Source organism: Hemibagrus wyckioides, linkage group LG23, assembly GCF_019097595.1.
Source record: "Hemibagrus wyckioides isolate EC202008001 linkage group LG23, SWU_Hwy_1.0, whole genome shotgun sequence".
Classification (NCBI taxonomy): Eukaryota; Metazoa; Chordata; class Actinopteri; order Siluriformes; family Bagridae; genus Hemibagrus; species Hemibagrus wyckioides.
Genome location: NC_080732.1, coordinates 12,476,958 through 12,500,717, shown reverse-complemented (window position 1 = coordinate 12,500,717; position 23,760 = coordinate 12,476,958). Strand labels below are relative to the sequence as shown.

General features: G+C 41.4%; 2 protein-coding genes across 3 annotated transcripts in view; one reads left to right on the top strand and one right to left on the bottom strand.

Annotated features, from left to right (window-relative positions):
• galnt1 (UDP-N-acetyl-alpha-D-galactosamine:polypeptide N-acetylgalactosaminyltransferase 1) overlaps positions 1 to 2,618 on the bottom strand; it is a 150,362-nt gene extending 147,744 nt beyond the window's left edge. For both annotated transcript variants that reach the window (XM_058376833.1, XM_058376834.1), the window contains exon 1: positions 2,017 to 2,618. The gene's annotated coding sequence lies outside the window, so the exon portion shown is untranslated. The remainder of the gene's footprint in view (positions 1 to 2,016) is intronic.
• Positions 2,619 to 13,683: 11,065 nt separating this feature from the next.
• ino80c (INO80 complex subunit C) lies at positions 13,684 to 18,899 on the top strand. The gene is made up of 5 exons (XM_058375939.1): positions 13,684 to 14,005; positions 15,504 to 15,605; positions 16,013 to 16,124; positions 16,218 to 16,285; positions 18,431 to 18,899. Exons 1-5 carry the CDS (start codon positions 13,793 to 13,795, stop codon positions 18,560 to 18,562), a joined length of 627 nt encoding a protein of 208 aa, XP_058231922.1. The 5' UTR covers positions 13,684 to 13,792; the 3' UTR covers positions 18,563 to 18,899.
• The last annotated feature ends 4,861 nt before the right edge of the window (positions 18,900 to 23,760 follow it).

The following is a 23,760-nucleotide window of genomic DNA, read 5'->3' as shown; positions in this document are numbered from 1 at the left end:
GACAAACAGACTACAAGCAGTACATGTAAGCAAACATGCCTCTCCCTGCCTCACCCTCAGCACTGGAGCCCCTCAGGGCTGTGTTCTAATCATGGTCACTTCCAACTCCACCACCGTTGTCATTTGCTGACCTCCAACAATGACAAGATGATCTACCTAGAACAGATTAAAACCTGGACATATGGTGCCAGGAACACAATCCTCCTCAATGTCAGCAAGACAAAGCAGCTGATAGTGGACTTCAGCACAAAGCAGGAAAAGATCCATCAACCATTTACAATCAGCTGGACCCCAGGGGAAAGAGTGGACAGTTTCCAGTACCTCTGTGTTCATATCCTGCAGGATCTGTCATGATCCTATCACTCCAACACCCTGGTGAAAAAAGACCTGGCAGCTTAGGTGCTTGAAGGACTTTAAAGGGACCTCTCAGGTGCTAAGAACCTTCAACACTTGCACCATTAAGATCACCCTGATGGGACGCATCACAGCCTGGTTTGAGAACATCACCAAGCAGGACAAGTGGCTCTCTCTCCAGGGGGTGGTGCGATCAGCTGAGCACATCATCCACCAGCCTACAGCAAGCACTGCTGGACCAAGGCCTGGAAGACAGTGGAAGCCCTCAGACTCTCTGATGCAGTCAGGGAAGCGCTTCTGCTCCTTGAAGGCAAATGCAGAGAGAATGAGGAGCTGCTTCTTAACCGCAGGCCATTCGGACCCTCGAACACTGAGAGCCTGGACGTCTCTGAACTTGTCTCCTAACACCAATACCTCTGCTGGACACACAAAATCTGCTACACATTTAGCTCTCGCAAGACTACTACACTCATTTCTTTGTATCTGAGCATTTCACTGCACGACTTGGTGTGTATGATGGTGTATATAACAAATAAGATTTGAATGGAATTTGAATCTGGGAAAGGCCTAAAGTTAATTTGCAAAAGATGACGCAGAAGGCAAATGTTTCGAATGTAAACCTGAAACCTGTACCACTCTTTTGCTTTCGATAAGCTGTAACTGATCACCTGTTTACGGTACAATTTCTGTCATTCATTCCCCTTCAAATCAATCTGATCCGAACCGTCTGATCGATTCGCCTTTAATAAGGAGAAAAGTTGTTGTTGTGTGTGTGTGTGTGTCCCTCCAGCTCTTGAATGAGTGACGTAAACAAAACACCGGTGTCTGTTATATCAGCAGCTTACTTTCCTAAAGAGGACAAAAAAACAAACAAATAATATCTTTTTAGTAATAATAATAATAATAATAATAAACGTTTTGCTGGATTTGTCCGGATCAGATCCTGGCTGGCGTCGTCCAGCTCTCTCTAATCTCCTAATGGGTGTGCGAGAGTGATTACTGAGCTGCGAGAGCATCTTCCGACTGCACGATCAATCATCAAGCACCGTACTGAATCTCCAACCAAAAAAACCTCCAGCTTCAAGACGTGTAATCAAACCCAGGGACGTGGCAGAAGCTGTCACACGTCCCCGCGAGTCTGACTGACAACTTTACTGAGAGCCAGCTCGGCTCAAGGTCCAACCTTGATGATGTCATAATTCTGTTTTTTTTTGTGCATGCTTTCACCTTATTAGGCGTTTGAGAATTTGTTGTTGTTGTTAGGAGGAAACTCTTTAACCCAGCATGCAGCCGTCTCCAGAAAGGAAATTCGTCCCTGAGATGGACACACGGTGTGTCCTTTCGTGATCTACAATCTCTTAAGGCTATTAGGGAAGGACATCACATGGGGTTAAACACCATTAACTGACGACATCTCTCGTTGCCTCCTGGACAGTTCAACACCCATTAGGTTGCAACTAAAATGTTACGTTCAATAAGCATCAGCAGTCCACTGTACTGAAACGAAGGAAAATAACATTTCTCTAATGAAGAGAGTTGGAGCGGTTTAGTGAAGGAAGCTGAAATCACAACGTGCGCGTGCAAGAGCACGAAGAACAAACAAGCGAGTTAATGCGATAAATATATATAAATAAACATTTCCCTAAAAGAGCTGTAAGTTACCTTTAAGCGTGAAGGGTTAGCACTCAGCAGCGTGGATGTTTTCCTGGCAGATGTTACAGATGTTGTTAACAAAGTGGCATTTTATCCCCCTTTTAGCCTCCCTCGTGAAAGCGGTGCGGCTGGCGACCAAAATGTCCTTCACTTCACTTCACGAGCCAAACTAGAAAAACCGGGCGCCGTTTCCGTTATCACTCGGTGTGTGTGTGTGTGTGTGTGTGTGTGTGTGTGCGGTCATTTAAAACGCCGCGTCTCGAGCAGCCTCAATGAGGAGGGGGGGGGCGGAAAGAGCAGCGTCCAGGGCCGTTAGCCTTCTCGTGTCCCGGTGAAGATGTGGGGCTCTCGTGCAGGGGGGAGAGAGAGAAGAAGAAGAAGAAAACAAACCAACACAAAAAAAAACCGCGAATGAGTTACGAGAAGATTTTCCTCCGCTCTTCGTTGAATATTCGAGTGCGGAAAATGGCGACGTAGGAATTCCCAGCGCTCTCACTCACACTCTCTCTCTCTCTCTCTCTCTCAGCGGGAACCGTGCAAGAAATCAACCGGGTCGGAGTGCGCGTGACACGGACTCGGCTCGAGCTGAAGAGCCGCTGCCTGCTGGAAGAGGAGGAGCCGGAGGAAACTCCGGCCCCGCCCACCGACGCAACCCGGAAGAATAATCGCAGATAACGGTTACGTCCTGAGGAGAAAGATGCAGCGGACAATCGAGTGAGAGGTTGCACCGCCGCCCCCCCCCCGAAGAGCACAGCCAATCGCAGGGCTGCATACCGTAGAGCGCAGCCAATCACATTGCGTATTCGTCCATCTGTGTTTCAACACACCAACCATCCTTCTGAAAAATCTGACCACTTTTTAAATGCAGCTCTTAAATATTATTTATCCTGTAAAGGACTTCAGGGAATAATAATCCCTTTGTTTATTCACTGGAGTCAGAATTATTCATATTCATATACTAAGAACTGGAAACTGAAGGGTTTTACATGTACAAGGAATTTGCCTTGGTGTAATGGTGCACAGGAATAGAAATATAAAGAAGAAAAATATATATATATAGTGTTCCTTAAGAAACGAGTACATCAGAGGGACGGCTCATGTTGGGGGACGAAGTCAGGGAGGCCAGATTTGGACATGTTTAGAGGAGGGAGAGTGAGTATATTGGTAGGAGAATGTTGGACATGGAGCTGCCAGAAGAGGAAGGCCAAAGAGGAGGTGTATGGACGTAATAAATGAGGATATGAAGCTAGTGGGTGTAGGTGTTGAGGATTCAGAAGATAGGGATAGGTGGAGAGAGACGATTCGCTGTGGCCACCCCTGAAGGGAAAAGTCGAAGAAGAAGCTATAGTGTATCTAAGAACTGCTTCTGTAATCATAAACGCTTTCCTGTGCTCATCACCAGCACTCATCCAGTGACAGAGTACATGAACATGATGTACACAATGATGACACAATAATGTACAAACCCACTATCCACTGTCACCTTAAAAAGAGGATGTGCTCCCTTTTTCAGTCTATTTCCTCTCAAGATTCCTTCCTCATTTCATCTCGCTTCGTTGTCTTCTTCCTCTCGACAACATGAGGACAAAACCTTGCGAGAAACCAGACTTGAAAATGAAACCTTCTGGCTTGCTTGTTAGAGATCTAAATTTACACCCACACCTGGGTTTCTGTGAAGTTACTTCCTAAAACTGTCAATAAAAATACAATCGGATTCAGTTGAATTAATATATGATTACGCTTCCTGTAAGGAATAACAGCAGTCTTTGTTATCAGACAGACTGGATCCCTTTTGATTGGTTTGTCTTACAAGCTTTTAAATTATATTTACATCCACATCAGCAACGAAATCTTTTTCAAGGTCACTGAAATGCTACTGGCTTTGCTAGGTTGAATAAGTAAGTAGTTAAGACTTTATGCAAAACAAGAAATGAACTGAGTCAATAGGGGTTTAGTGTCTAGCAAGTTTGCTATGTGTACAACACTTGAGGTGTAATGCCATACCTTCACATATTTACATTTACATTCATATTTCTGGCATTTGGCAGACGCTCTTATCCAGAGCGACGTATAAAAGTGCCTAGAAGTCTCTATCAATGAGTACATTAACACTGGTTCAGTAGGTCACAGACTTAGTAATAAGAGCTTTGAGGTAAGAGGGTACTGCTCCACTCTTGGCTTTGTAGGCAAACGTCAGTGTTTTGAATCTGATGCATTCAGCTACCAGAAGCCAGTGGAGGGAACGCAGCAGTGGGGTGGTGTGGGAGAACTTAGTCAGGTGGAAAACAAGTCATGTGGCTGCATTTTGTTATGTGGATGAATTGCATTTAGAGGAAGACCTGCCAGTAGAGAGCTGCAGTAGTCCAGTCTCGAAATGACAAGATACTAAAAAAGCACCTGAGTGGCCTGTGTGGATAAAAATGGGCGAATCCTACTGATGTTGTACAGAAGAAACCGACATGAGCGTGTCACATGGGAGGAAAAGGATAGTTGATTGTCCATGGTTACCCCAAGGTTGAGAGCAGTGGCTGAACGGGAGATCATGGAGTTGTTCAGAGATAATACAAAATCCTGGGCTGGGGATGAATTACCTGGGATGACCAGCAGTTCAGTTCAGTTTCAGTTGATTAGCCTTCATCCAAGATGAAATGTCCACCAGACACGCTGAGATCCGAGCAGAAGCCGTGGTATCTGAGGGAGGGAAGGAGAAGATAATTTGGGTGTCATCAGCATAGCAGTGGTACAGTGATTTTGTCACTGCTAGTCGCCAGTCACTGTACTATAAAGTCGCAGGTAGATGTTCCTACTTCTGGTTGCCATAGTAACAACATTTATCAGTTGGTGGTGTTCCAAATCATAATGCATTGTTTTGTTGCTGGACACGCCCAAATCTAGATGCCAGTGGTCGCTGTCACAAGTCCCCATCTCCTATTGAAAACTGAAAATGAATAATCCCAGATCGCTGAGTCACTGTAGGTGACTAACAGGACCAGGAACTAACTTGTTTCACAAACATGAAAATACATTTTTTAATCGAAAAGCTGTTGGGTAAGAGGAATAAATTTCTGTTGTAGGACAATACCAACCCCTTACTGCTTATTCAGTGTGTTTACATTGGAAGCTACAGGTTTGATTCACATTTCTGTAGTAATAATAGTAATAACAATGCTAATGCTTTGTGACTGATGTGTTATCAGGGCCAGCTGAGTGTGCATGTGGATGTTTTCATTCAGCATGGACACTAAAGGTTAACACCACCATTAGCAAGTGTGACACATAGCGGGACTTTCCTTGCCGGATTTAATGTTTACTGAATAGCAGCAGGGTTCAGACAATGGCCTGGGGAAATCATTCTGTCTGTTATATACTGCAGGTCAACTTTGTCTCATAAAATATTTAGACTTGTTTGCAACTGTGCTGCAGCATGGAATCTCCAGGATTGTGTATTTGTATACAGCATGTATAGTTGTAACAACAATGTTGTGATGAAATGGGAAAGAGACGCTGGCGCTTTGCTGCTCGTCTCTCATTTTGGGAACACCGAAGAGAACTAGAGAACAAACAAAGACTTGGCATATGGACTACAGGAGCTGTAAGATGTGTGTGTCTTCCTCAGGAATAAAAAAAGTAGATTATTATTATTAATATTTAGATTTATTACTATCTAGCATTTTTTTCAGGCATCATGGAGTACCTCACACGCTTCTTCCAGGAGTCACGTTTCTATTTCTGCCACCATTATGTGTTTATTAATACACCGTCGTCGTCGTTTTCCAAAGATATCGAACATTTATATGAATTTATACAAATTTATTGTATCAATTATACAAAACATGTCAAGGATATTTCCAATGAACATAAACACAAACAAATTGTCGTCCTTAGTCTGTGTATGTTGCGTTCATTCGTTTTTCATTTCAGTATAAAAACGTGAGAGCAAGGAAAGCAAGCTTTTTATTTCATTTGAGCTTTTCTTGGCACACGCTAAAAGGAAATGAATTGGTAAAGGTCAGCTCTTCTGCTTAAGACGTATACTCTGGAACCTTTATTCTGTTTTCATTGTAGAGATGATAAAAAATGGGAGCAGCATGTGCAGAAACATTTTACATTACTTTGCGGTACCTGGAAAAGTCCTGCTGATCGCCATTTCATTCCAATTTTGCCGGCACTCTCTTTGCTGCTTTTAAAAAGTCCCTGTTAGTAGTACAACAGGCACTAATCCTTCCATCCATTTTCTGTAGCATTTATCCTACACAGGGTCTATCCTAGGTGTTTTGGGGGCCACAAGATGGAGGACACCATGGACAGGGTGCCAACCCATCAGAGGGCACAATCACACACATACTCACACTATGAACAATTTAGAGATGACAATCAGCCCACAACACACGTCTTTGGACTGGAGGAGGAAACCGGAGTAATTAGAAAAAAACCCTCGAAGCACAGGGAGGACATGCAAACTCCGCCCATACAGGGTGGACCCGGGAATCCAAACATCATGCACTAATACCAATATTAAATTTCCCCAGTAATTGCTGATACACATCTTTGCAATTGAAGATTATTCATTCATTTAAGCCCCAGGATCTGAAATCATGCAAAATTTAGAGAGAGAGACAGAGAGAGAGAGAGAGAGAGAAGTGCTTTCTGTGATACTGAAAGTGAGAAAGAGAGAGCAAGTGCTTTCAGTAATATTTATTGCTTGAAAGCCGAAACTGAACTGAATATTTATCTTTTTAATGAAAAAGGAACCAATTCACTCTTTTGTCGCATTTCGGTGTCCATGGATCATAAATAAAAAAAGTTGTACACATGCAAAGCCACTTGGTCATCCCTCAGTCAAAGAAGAAACAAATTGTTGTTTTCTTAGCGGCTGCACTGAAATATGGAGAGAGACTGGAAAAGAGAGAGAGCGACTGAGATTATTATTCATCTTCTGCACGGTCACTGTAAATCCAAATGCTATTACTGTAGGAGGAATAATGGATTTCTTTCTCTCTCTCTCCTTCTTCTTCTCTCTCCTCATTTTAGCTCAGGAGAGTAAGAGAGAGAGAGAGAGAGAGAGAGAGAAGGGGAGAAATAAATCGTCTCAGATCTAATTCTGCAGGACCGAATCTGGCCAAAGCTAATTATTCATTTGGTTCCAGGACAATGTATAAAATTGAAACATAACTGCCATTACTGTACTTTATTCCACAATGAAGATCAAGTCACAGGCCATACATCAAACTTAAACTCCTAATCATTATACAAACTGTTAAAATGAGAATATATTACCCGTGATTCGGCTTCACTTTAGAAAGAAGACAAAATATTTTTCTCTCCCCTTCCTCTCAAACCTATTGCCATTCGCCAAATTACACCTGTTTAATAATAGAAATTCAGAGTGGACGATCGTAGGAGATTTATTATTATTTTTACTGTTTTCCGTACGCAAACGTTTAGCATCGTGGTAAACAAAAGTATCGGAAAATTCATAGAAGGGCAAACTGGGGAAATTTGCAGACTCCCTGGAATCTCCTAATGCATTTAATTGTAAACTTAAAGCATTTTCCACAGATCCCTAGTGCTGTAAAAGGTAGGCCTGTGGTTAATTATCCCGTCCCCTCAGAACACGCCTGCAGAATAGTAAATGCAAGGCTGTAAAAACTCATTTAAGCTGGTAACCAAGCCATATCTGCACAGCAGCTTGCCATTTAATCTTACCGTCAGCTCCAGAATGATTCCAGGTTTTTTAGACGGGGGGAAAACAAGTTATGAAAAACCGTCTTGGTGGTTTATTCATCTCACACTGCAAACAGGAGAGAAATCGAAGCTTTATTTGAAACACATTTATTTAAAGGAAAGGAAATAATCAAAAAAAAAAAAAAAAATATATATATATATATATATATATATCAAGAAGGATTCTTACACAGAATCATTTTATACTGTGTGCAACTTTCTTGTCTTAGAGTCTTCTCTTAGAATTCAGTATGAGATTCTTACTATTAGAAGAGAGAGCAAGGAATGTGAGACGCTCCTCAATTACACGTCTTTCTCAGGGTTTTAGATCTTCTCAAGTGAACCACATTTGATATGTCTCTGACGTCTTGATTGCATGGCGGTTTTTTGTGTGGCTTCAGACGTATGTTCTACATCACTGTCCTGCGAGAACATCCTCCCATGATGCAGTTGTATCTTCTCGGCAAAGACAGTTCCATCTAAAACATCCTGTGAAGTGGATCTAGTTTCTTAGTGTCAGCCATACAGCTTCACAGATCCCTCACAACTACCAGTATACCGCCATTCCTCTTCACCGGCAAAATGGAAATTAGTCGTTTACAATCAGTGTAAACAAATGAATTATTTCATGGCCGCTAATCTGATACAAAATTCATCAAGACAAGGTTTGGGATTGACGATAACACCTTAAAGTTTATTGTTTATGTCTGTGAACAAGCAGAAATGGGGTTGATACCAACATTTACTATGAAGATAGAAACATTTGTGTGGGTTTTTTTGGAACTTTTCTTATGAATATATCGCCCCTAGTAGGCGAATTACTTATGAAAGACTACAAATTCTTAAAGCCTTGAGTGTCTAATTTCATATGAGCCATTAACCGCCTCTGTGGTGTGTGACGTGTCAAAGAAATTCACTGGTGAACGTGGGAAGTGGTAGTTTAGTGGTTAAGGTGTTGGACGGCTGTGTGTTTGAGTCCCAGGTCCATCAAACTGCTGCTGTTGGACCCTTGAGCAAGGCTCTTAACCCTCAATTGTATAAAAATGAGTTGCGAGTATCTGACAAATGCTGTAAATGTAAACATGAGCCCAATAAAACAGATATAAACTCCATGTTTGGCCTCTGGTGCAGAGAGTCTACAGTAACCCTGCTTCTTTATACGCCAAACCCACAACGACTGTTCATTTGACCATAGAACCTGGTTTCAGTTAAAGTTCCTGTAGCATTTAGCAATCTCCAGGTGCTTTTATTTGTGGCTGAAGGTTGATGAAAGCATTACATGGGGGTGTAATTTAGATCTGAAAGACTTGGTGACCCAAAAATTTGTGTCTGGGAACCATCTTCTTTATGTGTATGAGAAAACTAAATCCTCGTGGATTCTCTCCCAGGCAGCTTCATTACAGCTCGTTACGTTAAACTTCTTTTTTTTATTGCTTGAACAACATTTTATGACATTGTATGATTTATAAAGGTCAACATACTATATATATATATATATATATATATATATATATATTCATTTATTATTCTGTAGCTGCCCCTAGGCTCTGGACCAGCCTGCCTTTTAACATCAGGGCCTTTTTAACACTGAGTGGATTTAAAGCTAGCGTGATTCATTATGTACTCTAGTTATTGTTTTTGTTATCAGTGTCTTTGGATACTATATTTCTTATTGTGAAGCACTTTGGGGCAACTTCACTTGTGTTAAATGTGTGCTATAAATCAAATCGGACTTGACTTATTGGGGGGAAAAAACATCATCTGTTGTGTTTTTCTATCTATTTTTCTCTCTGACAGGAGCAGAGCCCAGTGTGCTCTTTTAGCCCATCTATCTCCAAGATTCCATGTGAGATGCTTTTCTTCTCACCACGGTTGTATTTGGTTACTCCAGTCTTCCTGTCAGTTCATACTAGTCTGGTCATTCTCCTCTGAACTCTCTGGCATTTCCTGAGGGACTGCTGGTCACGGGATTGTTGTTTTGTTGTTGTTTTTGTTTTGTTTTTCACACCATTCGGTGTAAGCTCTGTCAGCAGTTTCTGGAATACTCACACCAGGCCATCTGGCACTGAAAATCAAGCCACGGTCAAAATCACAGGGTCGATTTAAAGAAATTTAAGCAGAGACATAATGAGCTAGTGTGAATGCTCAAGAATGCTCAATGTACTGTACTTGTCAACGCTGCTGGTTTTACATAATGTTCAGGTTAGAGTTGTTTTTAAATAGAATGTAGAGCAAGATGTTGTTTAAGTGACAGATAGGCAAAGGCCAAAAAGTTGGCAAGGACTGGCGAGAGACAAGCATTTATTTTTGTGCTGAGTCGATTGAACTGACTCACTGAAAAGAGGCAGAATTCCAATCACTACTGGAAAATACCAGCCAGTGCAGTGGTATGTAGGGTAAATATGCAACTGGATGGAAAAGATCACAAACCACGGCTTCTGTGTGTCAGATTCACGTATTAAAATAACAAAGATACTACTAATAATTTTATTATTGTCAGATTAAATGAGATTCACATAGAATAATTTATGTACTTTGGAACGAAAACCATACACTCTAATGATCATAACTGGATCACAACATTAACTTTACTTGATATCCTGATAAACACATCCTGAGATATTTAATCAAACAAATCCACAAACATCATCACACAGCACTACCAGATATTAGTAAGGTTAAAATGAAGGTAAACTGTAAACATCTAGCCAACGTCTATAGCCTGGTCTTAACCCCTGCATTCCTGGGAAAAGAGACTGCTTATCCTCTTGTTTTTGAGACGTCAGCATTTCTTACACTGAAGTATGTTTGCAGTTTTGGAGAGAGAATGTTATTTGACGCCCGGAATTCAATTTATGTCGGCGACCTCGGCTTATTTGGCCTGGCATTTAGGTTACACTTTCATATCCATCATTCCCAGAAACAGTGCTGTGCTGTCCTCTTCTGTTTCTCTGGTGAATGTATTTGCAGAACTCCGAAAAGCATTGAATAGTTATGAAGCCGTCCCTTATAGTCTGATTTGATCATATTTGCATGCTCACATAAGATAACTATTAGATTAAAAACCCAATTCTTCATTCAAATTAGCGTCATAAATTTGACATATAGTGCAGAATCTTCAGACTACACAGGCATAACATTATGACCACCTATTTATAAATGTTGGTCACCCTTCTGCTGCCAAAACAGCCCTGATCCGTCATGCACTGTGTATTCTGACACCTTTCTATCAGAACCAGCATTAACTTCTTGAGCAACAGTAACTCGTCTGTTGGATCGGATCACACGGGCCAGTGTGAGCCTTGGCCACTAATGACCCTGTCGCTGGTTCACCACTGTTCCTTTCACTTTTGATAGATACTGACCACTGCAGACCAGGAACACCCCACAAGAGCTGCAGTTTTGGAGATGCTCTGATCCAGATCCACAATCTGGCCCTTCATCAAACTCGCTCAAATCCTGACACTTGCCCATTTTTCCTGCTTCTAACACATCAACTCTGAGGACAAAATGTTCACTTGCTGCCTAATATATCCCACCCACTAACAGGTGCCATGATGAGGAGATCATCAGTCTTATTCACTTCACCAGTCACTGATCATAATGTTATGCCTGATCGGTGTATTTCTTAATATCTATGCATGTTTATTAGTGAAGCAGCACATCTTAAGAAAAGAAGGTAGAAGATTTTAGGTAGCACTTCTGTATATATGTACACATTTATTTTTGTTACACCATTAATGAAAGCATCCAACCATAAGGATAACGATAGACTAAGTAATCACCTTAATCTGTACATATATTTCTGTACATATTTCTTCACTGCAGTATTTAGACTTTCCACTAACCATAACCCTATTCAGCTTTGTGTATGTGTATTTAAAGTCATAAACAATGTTATTCAGTAAATCTTCACACACAAACATCACACAGTAGACACTTCGATATTCTAATTGAGGCTTTACATACAGAGTTAAAGCAATCAAGAATGCAAGTAAGGTTTGTGTGAGTTCTATAAGTGCTGATATACCAAAAGGAAAAGCAGAAATGACATAATTGATATGCGGTATAGCTGAGAAAGTAAAAGAAATCCAAATATTAACATCAGAATAAATTTGCTTCAGGGTTCCCGGTCCATTGTTTGTGTCTGAGCTCGGGTTAATGTGGTCCTGTTGACCCGTGGCATTAATAAGTGTGACCAGCTGAGCGGATCCTAGGTGGTCAGCAAGTACAGGCGTGAACAGGGTCAAACGCATCTTAAAGATATATTGTAATCTAATTACAACTGGAGGCAGTCAGGGGACGCATATGACCACATCATGTTGGCAGTGTGAACACAAATGTGCCTCGATGCATCCTGGACAATATAAAATATATAATCATTATGAGAGAATGTCATCAAAAAGCATTAAATAAGTTATCATGCATCTTAACGCCTGGTGTGAACGTCTATGTGTCTCGGCACTGTGCATGGCAATCGTGTCACTAGAGGAAGATGTTAATGCAGATGTTAATGTAAGTGTGGTCAGGGCCTGTGTCTTGGCACTCCACTAGTGATTGTATCGCTTGAGACAGATGTTAATGCAGATGTTAATGAAAATGTGGACAGGGCCTGTGTCTCGGCACTCCACTACGGATCGTGTCGCTCAAGACAGATGTTAATGTAAGAGTGGACAGGGCCTGTGTCTCGGCACTCCACTAGTGATCGTGTCACTCGAGACAGATGTTAATGTAAGAGTGGACAGGGCCTGTGTCTCAGCACTCCACTAGTGATCATGTCACTCGAGACAGATGTTAATGTAAGAGTGGACAGGGCCTGTGTCTCGGCACTCCACTAGTGATCGTGTCACTCGAGACAGATGTTAATGTAAGAGTGGACAGGGCCTGTGTCTCGGCACTCCACTAGTGATCGTGTCACTCGAGACAGATGTTAATGTAAGAGTGGACAGGGCCTGTGTCTCAGCACTCCACTAGTGATCATGTCACTCGAGACAGATGTTAATGTAAGAGTGGACAGGGCCTGTGTCTCGGCACTCCACTACGGATCGTGTCGCTCAAGACAGATGTTAATGTAAGAGTGGACAGGGCCTGTGTCTCGGCACTCCACTAGTGATCGTGTCGCTCAAGACAGATGTTAATGTAAGAGTGGACAGGGCCTGTGTCTCGGCACTCCACTACGGATCGTGTCGCTCAAGACAGATGTTAATGTAAGAGTGGACAGGGCCTGTGTCTCGGCACTCCACTACGGATCGTGTCGCTCAAGACAGATGTTAATGTAAGAGTGGACAGGGCCTGTGTCTCGGCACTCCACTAGTGATCGTGTCACTCGAGACAGATGTTAATGTAAGAGTGGACAGGGCCTGTGTCTCGGCACTCCACTACGGATCGTGTCGCTCAAGACAGATGTTAATGAAAATGTGGACAGGGCCTGTGTCTCGGCACTCCACTAGTGATCGTGTCACTCGAGACAGATGTTAATGTAAGAGTGGACAGGGCCTGTGTCTCGGCACTCCACTAGTGATCGTGTCACTCGAGACAGATGTTAATGAAAATGTGGACAGGGCCTGTGTCTCGGCACTCCACTAGTGATCGTGTCACTCGAGACAGATGTTAATGCAGATGTTAATGTAAGTGTGGACAGGGCCTGTGTCTCATTTTCACCCTGTGTCCATGTAGGTTTCTTCCCACCACCCAAAAAAATAAATCAGTAGGTAAACTGACTACACTATTGCCCCTAGGTGTGAATGGTGCAGTGTAATGGACTGGTGCCCAGGACTGGAGTCTAGGATGTATTCCTGCCTCACACCCAGTGTTCCCAGAATAGATCCACCACCACTTTTATAAAGCAGTATAAAGTGGATACTGTTGAGAAATAAATGAGGAATTCAGTAGCAGTAGAATGAAACGGAAAGGCCTGATGGCTGTACCTACACTCCAGTCCATTAGATGGCAGTAACACACCACAACTCGCAGAGGAAGAAGAGCGCCATTTGCTAGCATGTAGCTGTTTAATGTATAACTGTTTCTCTGCTAGCTTAAATGTTAAGCTTGATTAAAACTAATGGCTGCCCAGTGTCCAACTGAGTCATTTATCACAGGAGAGTCAAGTCCCGCGGTTAATAACAACGTTAAACATTTAATAATAGCACCGAGTGCTCAAGCTAAAGGGAAGAAGCGAGCAGTTAGCCCCGCGGCTCAGCCTCTAACACAGCCGAGCAGCAACAACAACAAACGGAGGAAAGTGCAGTCGGTATCAGGAGCCAGTCTCACTCAGGTAAAACCTGCAGGAGTGGAGTGTTTCAGCTTTACTGGCTTTATTTATGTGTCTGTGAAAATAAGGTACTGTAATTATGATAAATACATTTGAAAATAAATATAATAATAGACAGATTTACTTGTTGAATGGTCTTCCAACTAGGCTGAATGTAAATTTCCCATTGGGATGAATAAAGTATCTGTCTGTCGGTCGGTCTATCCATCCATTCATTCATCCATCCATCCGTCTGTCGGTCGGTCGGTCGGTCTGTCTATCTATCTGTCCATCCATCCATCCATCCATCCATCCATCCGTCTGTCTGTCTGTCTGTCTGTCTGTCAATCTATCTATCAGTCTATCTGTCTGTCTGTCTATCTGTCTGTCATCTCTCTGCTCTAAATGGTCAAAAGTTTGTGTCCACCTGACCATTACATCATTATGTAGTTCTTCCTCTGACTCATACCACCAACCTAGAAGCACACTACTGTCATTGTGTGCCTTAATTTTCTTTTTCCCTAACAAACATCTTAGTGTCCCTGTGTAGAAAGTGAGCTTCATGAAGACCTCATGGACTCTGACTTTAACCCTACTCAAAAAATTCTGATATACACTGACCAAACCCCCCCCCCCACGCCTCCTTGGCCTGACCTCACCAACAGCTGCTGTAGCTGAATGAACACTAATCCCCACAGCCATGCTCCAATATCTAGTGGAAAGCCTTCCCAGAAGAGTGGAGCTCACTAGAACAGCAAAGCAGTGACTTAATCTAGAATGGGATGTTCCACAAGTACATATGAGAAGCCAGGTGTCCACATATTTTTGGTCCTATAGTGCATAATTCTGAATATTAAAGAATTTCCTATAACTGTGTATCATATCAGAAGTAAAGTTATACCATTTTATAAAGATTGGTAAAAAGAGATTTTTTTTTAATGTAAAGATTACTTCTAATTTTATAATCTGCTTATGGAAATTGCTGGAAATCTCTAAAAAATATTTATTCAGTGGGAAAAAGAGTTCTTATTTTGATTATCGTTGTTATATTGTCGTCTCTGTCTCATCGTCAGTCATTTTTCTGTTGATGTCTTCATTAACGCATGTTTATTATGTCACGTTTTGTCACTCTTTCAAATGCTTTTATCTGTACTGTGTGTGTGGTGGAGGAGAGCGAGCGAGCCCTCTTCTCTGTTTTGATGATGATGTGACGTTACAGGAGCATCTCAAATGTTTTGACAGATTCTATGTAATGGATGAGTTCTATGTCTGTTTTATGGGCCAACTCACACACTTGTGATATAGGCCTTGATGGTTATTATTTATTTATCTTTATTTATTTATCTTTTTTTCTTTCTTTTTATCTGAGTTTTATATCTGGGCTAGTATTTGTTTGGGGTAACTTCTGATTTTTTGTCATGCAAAATTGCTACTAGCCATCGTGCCTTATTATTATTATTATTATTATTATTATTATTATTGTTATTGTTGGTTATACTTTTCATATCATTTTCCTCTTTAGGTTCTCCCAGTGGAATTGGCAGATGGAAAGTTGGGTCTCTCAGTGGATGTAGGTGCAGAGCCAGTTACAAAGCCTCTGTCTTTTAAAGACCCCAACTTTGTGGTAAGTCTTCAGAAAAAAACAAAAACGATTTCAGACATTTTTTAAAAAGACGATAAACAGAGTTGTACACAAACAACCGAACCTGCGTGTCGATGTTGATGCTGTAAAGCAGGGCTGTCCAGTCTTATCCGCAAAGGACCGGTGCAGGTTTTCCTCCCATCCAAACAGAAGCTGAGTCAGTAGAAAGCCAAGATCATCTGATTAAACAGGTGGAATGGAGTGAGGCTTCGGCTTGATTAGTATGAAAACCCGCACCCACACCACTCCTTTGTGGATAAGATTGGACACTCCTGCTGTAAAGTCGTGTTCAGTCGTAGTGACCTTGCACACAATCCAGTTTGTTCCTGTACACTGTCCTGTAATAGCTGTAATAGAAAAGTTCAATTTGCTCTTGTTCCTTGCTGCAGCACTCCGGTATTGGAGGAGCGGCCGCTGGGAAAAAGAATCGGACGTGGAAGAACCTGAAGCAGATTCTGGCAGCAGAGAGAGCACTGCCCTGGAAAATCAGTGATCCTAACTGTATGTCTGAGTCACGCTTAAACTAAAATCAGGCTTTGCTAAATGATATGTTATTATTCTTTTTTTAATTTGGACTCCTCTGATTTCTGACAGATTATAACATAGATGCTCCTCCTTCCCTGAAGCCTCCTAAAAAGTATTCTGACATTTCAGGCTTACCGGTAAGTGAGCGTTGTTTCTAAAGTCCTGGTAATTGCTGTGTATGTGCTACGTCTGTGCTTTGATTGTCAATCTTCTGGTGAAATACACTATATTGGCAAAAGTTTTGGAACACCCCTCCAAATCATTGGGTTCAGGGGTTGTGTTCTGCCCCTTAGTTCCAGTGAAAGGAACTCTTCAGCATACCAAGACATTTTGGACAAGTTCATGCTCCCAACTTTGTGGGAACACTTTGGGGATGACCCCTTCCTGTTCCAGCATGACTGTGCACAAGTCATGGATAAGCGAGTTTGGTGTGGAGGAACTTAACTGGCCTGCCTCAACCCTGATAGAACGCCTTTGGGATGAATTAGAGCAGAGACTGCGAACCAGGCCTTCTTGTCCAACATCAGTGCCTGACCTCACAAATGTGCTCCTAGTGGGATGGTCAAAACACACTCCTAAATCCTTCCCAGAAGAGTTGAAGCTGTTATCGCTGCAAAGGGCAACTCCATATTACATTCATGTGCATGTAAAGGCAGACGTCACAGTTTTGGCCTGACTCACAGTCTCCACTCTAATCCATCCCACGGTGGCTTGGTGGTTGGCACGCTTGCTTCACACCTCCACGGTTGGGGGTTTGATTCTTGCCTCCACCATGTGTGTAGAGTTTGCATGTTTTTCCTTTGGTGTACTCCTCTGGGTACCCTGGCTTCCTCCCCCAGTCCAAAGATACACACTGTAGGCTCAAGTCTAGCCGTGTTGTGTGAGTGGGTGTGTGATTATCCTTTGCCTTGTGCCCCGAATCTCCTGGGATAAACTCCAGGTTCCTCATGACCCAGTAGGATAAGCAGTGTAGAGAATAGACGGATGAACATGTTTACATCCTCAAAAAAGTGTCAGCAGGTCATTACCCAGTATTTGGTTATGAGCTGAGAGGTTCTGTCCTCTCACACTGTAGATAAACGATCTTCTATATAAGAGTCTGGCAAGCATGGTCCTGAGCTGTTTATGTGCAAGGTGACTCGGTGTTGCAGGAGAGACACATGACGGCTTTGTGCTGGGTTTTTATTTATTTATTTATTTTCAGGTTTTCATCAGTATTTCCACATACCTTTATGCTCCTGATTCTGAAGCGATCTGTCATCTGTGCATGCAAATTAATCCTCTAGCTTAGACATCCAGATTGCATGTTGCCCGATACGTGTCGTAAAGCAGGTGGTGGGATTTGGAACAAGACGCTCACGTAAAGAGCATTAAGCTTAAGCTTACATGCCAGAATGATGATTTTTGTTTTGGGGAAAGTCAATAAGGTTGAGGGGTGTATTTATTTATTTACTACTATCAGCCATGCAGCTACAAGTTGTGCTCATTTCGCTATATGGGCTAAACTGCAGCTCTTGTGGGGTGTTCCCGGTCTGCAGTGGTCAGTATCTATCAAAAGTGGTCCAAGGAAGGAACAGTGGTGAACCGGCGACAGGGTCATGGGTGGCCAAGGCTCATTGGTGCACGTGGTCAGCGAAGGCTGGCCCGTGTGATCCGATCCAAACAGATGAGCTACTCAAATTGCTGAAAAGGTTAATGCTGGTTCTGATAGAAAGGTGTCAGAATACACAGTGCAGCGCAGTTTGTCGCATATGGGGCTGCATAGCCACAGACCAGTCAGGGTGCCCATACTGACCCCTGTGCACCGCTGAAAGATACCACAGCACATTTTTAGAGATCTAGTGGAGTCCATGCCTCGACAGGTCAGGGCTGTTTTGGCAGCAAAAGGTGGACCGACGCAATATTAGGCAGGTGGTCATAATGTTATGCTTGATCTGTGTATATTTTTCTCCACACGTAGGCTGTATTTAGGTCACACTGAATTTCCATATATTAATATTTATTATAGAATTTAATGAATCCCATTTAATCATAGAATCAAATTTAATCATATAATACCACATGGTTTTTGTTCTGGTTGAATATCAGTTGCTGTAGAATTAAGCATTATGAGCTACTTGGAATAATGAAATGCAAAAGGAGCATCGGGTGTGTGATTGAGACTCCTGCAAGTAAAAGAGCTATTTAAAATATCTAAAGGAAAAATGTCACATTGCTATTGCAGAATAATGTATGCGTATGAGATTGTTCTTTAAACGCTTTTGGGCATTTTGTTTCTCCAGGCAAACTACACAGACCCTCAGACCAAGCTGCGATTTACCTCAACCGAAGAGTTTTCATACATCCGTCTACTACCTACAGACGTCGTGGCAGGATACCTGACGCTACGGAAGGCCACCTGTATCGTTCCCTGATCATCAAACGTCCAATTTTTAATTTTGTGAATATATATATATAGACAACATTGGACTTGTTTCAAAAGCTGTCTTAAGGAAGTTACTCCAGGACCTGAGTGTGACACAGCATCACAGAGACTTCTATTGATTCTTCTTTTAATAGTAAAGTTGTAATATATGTACATCACTATGAGTTACTATCTTATTGAACTGTATTTTTAAGATTTATAAAAACGTGTTGGCTAATTCGATGTTAATTGTGTGAATCCGAAGCTGTGTTGGATGTTGTGATTTGCTTTTGAATGCTGTAATATACACTTAAAGGAAAACAATTAAAGGAACACTTTTTTAATCAGAGTATAGCATCAAGTCACTTAAACTCCTGGGATATTGATCTGGTCAGTTAAGAAGCAGAGGGGGTTGTTAATCAGTTTCAGTTCATTTGGTGTTAATGAAATTAACAGGTGCACTAGATGGGCATGACCCCCAAAACAGGAATGGTTTTACAGGGGGAGGCCAATGACAATTTTTTTCCCTACTCATCTTTTCTGACTAGTTTTGTATTTGGCTAAGGTCAGTGTTACTACTGGTAGCATGAGGTGATACTTGGACCCTACAGAGGTTGCAGAGGTTCAGGATGGCACATCAATATATGTGCCATTGCCAGAAGTTTTGCTGTGTCTCCCAGCACAGTCTTAAGAGCATGGAGGAGATTCCAGGAGACAGGCAGTTACTCTAGGAGAGCTGGACAGGGCTGTAGAAGGTCCTTAACTCACCAGCAGGACCGGTATCTGCGTGCAAGGAGGAACAGGCTGAGCACGGCCTGAGCCCTACAAAATAAACTCCAGCAGACCACTGGTGTGAATGTCTCTGACCAAACAATCAGAAACAGACTTCATGAGGGTGGCCTGAGGGCCCAATGTCCTCTAGTGGGCCCTGTGCTGACTGTCTGGCACCGTGGAGCTCGATTGGCATTTGCCAACACCAGAATTGGCAGGTCCAGCACTGGCACCCTGTGCTTTTCACAGATAAGAGCAGGTTCACCCTGAGCACATGTGACAGACGTGAAAGGGTCTGGAGAAGCCACGGAGAACATGCTGCCTGTAACATCGTTCAGTATGACCGGTTTGGTGGTGGGTCAGCGATGGTCTGGGGAGGCATATCCATGGAGGGACGCACAGACCTCTACAGGCTACACAATGGCACCCTGACTGCCATTAGGTATTGGGATGAAATCCTATTACCCATTATCAGACTCTACGCTGGTGCAGTGGGTCCTGGGTTCCTCCTGGTGCACGACAATGCCTGGCCTCATGTGGCGAGATTTTCAGGGTGTCCTTGAATTCAGCCCTCCTTCAGTTCCTAACACATTACCCAGTCCCTAGTGTAGATATCCAGCATGATACTTTCACCCCCACTGAGATCTGATGTGTGTTCAAAGAATTCCTTTAATTTTTTGAGCAGTGTGTAAAGCCTCTTCTTTGAAAGTGCTGTCTGTTAGTGTTCTTAACATGTGGCTGTATTTTGCTGACCACTTTTGATGGATACTAATCATTGCAGACCGGGAACACACCCACAAGAGCTGCAGTTCTGGAGATGCTCTGATCGCTCAAATCCTTACACTCGCCCATTTTTCCTGCTTCTAACACATCAACTTTGAGGACAAAATGTTCACTTGCTTTCTAATATATCCCACCCACTAACAGGTGCCATGATGAGGAGATCATCAGTGTTATTCACGGCACCTCTCAGTGGCCATAATGTTATGGCTGATCGGTGTATCTCAGAAGACTAAATGCAGTTTAAATTCCATTCTTCCTAGTGATAAAACTGCACAATATAATGCAATTGATAAGGTTGAAAAGGAAATGCCGATCAGAGATGAACAGCTGGTGTATATAGACTATCAGGGCTAAAACAATAATCATGGTACCCAAGCACTTTGGTACAGCAGGCAACAAAATCCTGTATCTGTTGTTAGCATTTTAGCGTGACCTGTGGTGTTGCCCATTCAGTCATTCAACTACTTCATAGCCAAGTAATAACACTATAAACACAAAATTAAACACCCCATGACAGCTCATACTGCCTCACTGTTTTTCTCTGTAATGAGCAGTGAGGATTTTTTTTTTTTTTTTTTTTCATCTGACTGTCATTACCGGTGTTTGCTAATTAACTTCAAGGGAGTTAGCAAGCATTACATACAGGTCTATTAAGGCAGGGCATTTAAGGTATTATATCACTAGCTATCTATATCTACTTTATTCCTTGTGTAAAAAATCAGACATTTAAACTGCTCGGTGCAGATTGCATGTCCAGTTCGGGTGCAACTTTGTTTATGATTTAATCAACATTTAGTGTTCTTTAATTTGGATTTTTTGGGATATTTTGAAACAGTCACTTGCCTGCACAGAGCCCTGACCTCAACCTGATAGAACACCTTTGGGATGAATTAGAGCGAAGACTGTGAGCCATTCCAAAACTGGGACTGCCTTTAGATGCACTTGAATGTAATTGCAGCTATAACAGCTTCAACTCTTCTGGGAAGACTTTCCACAAGGTTTAGGAGTGTGTTTATGGGAATTTGTGACCATTCCTCTAGAAGCGCATTTGTGAGTTCAGGCACTGATGTTGGACGAGAAGGCCTGGCTCGCAGCCTCCTCTCTAATTCATCCCAAAGGTGTTCTATCGGGTTGAGGTCAGGACTCTGTGCAGGCCAGTCAAGTTCCTCCACATCAATCTCACTCATCCATGTCTTTATGGACCTTGCTTTGTGCACTGGTGTGCAGTCATGTTGGAACAGGAAGGGGTCATCCCCAAACTGTTCCCACAAAGCGGGGAGCATGAAATTGTCCAAAATGTCTTAGTATGCTGAAGCATTAAGAATTCATTTTACTGGAACTAAAGGGCCGAGCCCAAACCCCTGAAAAACAACACCTGAATTCAATGATTTGGAGGGGTGTCCCAAAACTTTTGCCAATATAGTGTATTTTTGAATCTGATATATACAAAACAGATTCAAGTGAATTGGGTCTTGTTTAGAGGTTTGCTGTCACCTAGTGGCAATAGCCAAAAGTTAAATCAATCAAATCTACTAGTACTGCTGTTAATGTATTGTATTTTATAACGTGATTGATTAAAGAAACCAGGTTTTTTTCGTTTTTTTTGATTAAAGTTCCAGTCTTAGTAATACAAATGAGCAAAAACAATCAGCCCCCTAATATATAAAATAAGCTATATTTTGAGAAGGTAAATTGTATAGATTATTTTAAATATTTATTTTATATTCTCATGTTTGTGGATGTGGACTTCAGCAAAGCCACAGCAAAGATGGTCATTATAAAACACAAATTCTGTGTGTAAACATTTCTATATTGAATTAGAAGTATGCTTGGCTCACCATGTTCTGAGGAGGGGAGGCATTTACAGTGGCGCAAAGCATCTTTACCTAAATAAGTAAATCTTATTTTAATGAAATCAGAATAGACTGAAAGACTGAGACCCTGTCTCATTCCTAAACACCATTTACAATAGGTCACTTTAGTATGTTGGGGCAAAACCATTCAGTGCTTTTTATAGATCATTAGTAATACTTTATAGTATATAGTATTTTTTAGTAGTTGTAGTAAGACTCTGGCTGCTGTATTCTGGACTAATAGGATCTTGTGTTCAGAAAATACACCCTGCCTAGCCTTCTTTCTGCAATCAAATGTCCCTGAAGATGTGGCCTAAGGTCTGTGGGTTTATATAGCTATGGTTTACATGACATATAGAGTAGAGTATGTTATTGCTTTTTTGAATTTCTTATAATAATCTAAATACAAGCTCAGAATCAGAGCAATCACAATTTGGAATTGGTGAACTAATATTAGCCATACTCAATTATAATAGTGCAATACTAATATTAATACTGTATCACAGTAGATACAGGACCTATTCTGGAAACACTGGAATACACCCTGGATCGGACACCAGTACAGTACAGCACCGTACACACACATTCTGTCAAAGTATTTTTTTTTTAGCCACTCAACCTACTTATGTAATTTGAGAGGTGTGTAAATGAGGGAAAAAAGACATTATATTGGGAAAAGGTTTGGGATGTCTGCCTTTACATGCACATGAATTGACCCACCCTTTGCAGCTATACCAGCTTCAAATCTTCTGGGAAGGCTTTCCTCAAGGTTTAGGAGTGTGTTTATGGGAATTTTTGACCATTCCTCTAGAAGTGCATTTGTGAGGTCAGGCACTGATGCTGAACGAGAAGGTCTGGCTCACAGTCTCTGCTCTAATTCATCCAAAAGGTGTTCTATTAAGTTGAGGTCAGGACTCTGTGCAGGCCAGTCAAGTTCCTCCACATCAAACTCACTCATCCATGTCTTTATGGACCTTGCTTTGTGCACTGGTGTGCAGTCATGTTGGAACAGGAAGGGGTCATCCCCAAACTGATGAAATTGTGCAAAATGTCTTGGTATGCTGAAGCATTAAGAGTTCCTTTCACTGGAACTAAGAGGCCAAGCCCAACCCCTGAAAAACAACACCTGAACTCAATGATTTGGAGGGGTGTCCCAAAACTTTTGGCAATATAGTGTATACCAAGCTCCATACAGACAGGAACCTAACATCGTGATCAAACCAGAGACCCTGGAGCTGTTATGAACATCACACATATTTACAATTCATGTTCATATTAATATTTCAATTTTAATGCATGCATTAGTTAGATCAGTGTTCAGCACAGAATAAATAAATAATAAATAAAATAATAGATGTAAACTGGTAACTTATAATATAATGTAAAATAATATAAAATAATGTAATGTAATATAATACAATATAATATAATATAATATAATATAATATAATATAATATAATATAATATAATATAATATAATATAATATAATATAATATAATATAATATAATATATAATGGTATAATATATATTCCTTCAAGAATACAAGAAAAAACGCAACCTAATTTGTTGAACCTATTGGGAAGAAATTCTTTTATATATTCATATAGTATTGAGAAAGTGTTAAATGTATTATATTCTTTTATACTTTCTTTTTTTTTTACTTGATATTCTTTTTATTTTAGATTCTTCTTTTCGTCTAGTGTATTTTCTTATATTTTACATTCTAGTTTCACATTTTTTTATTTCCATCATAGGACAATCGCAGAAAAAGATTTCACTACATGTATGATTGTCTATT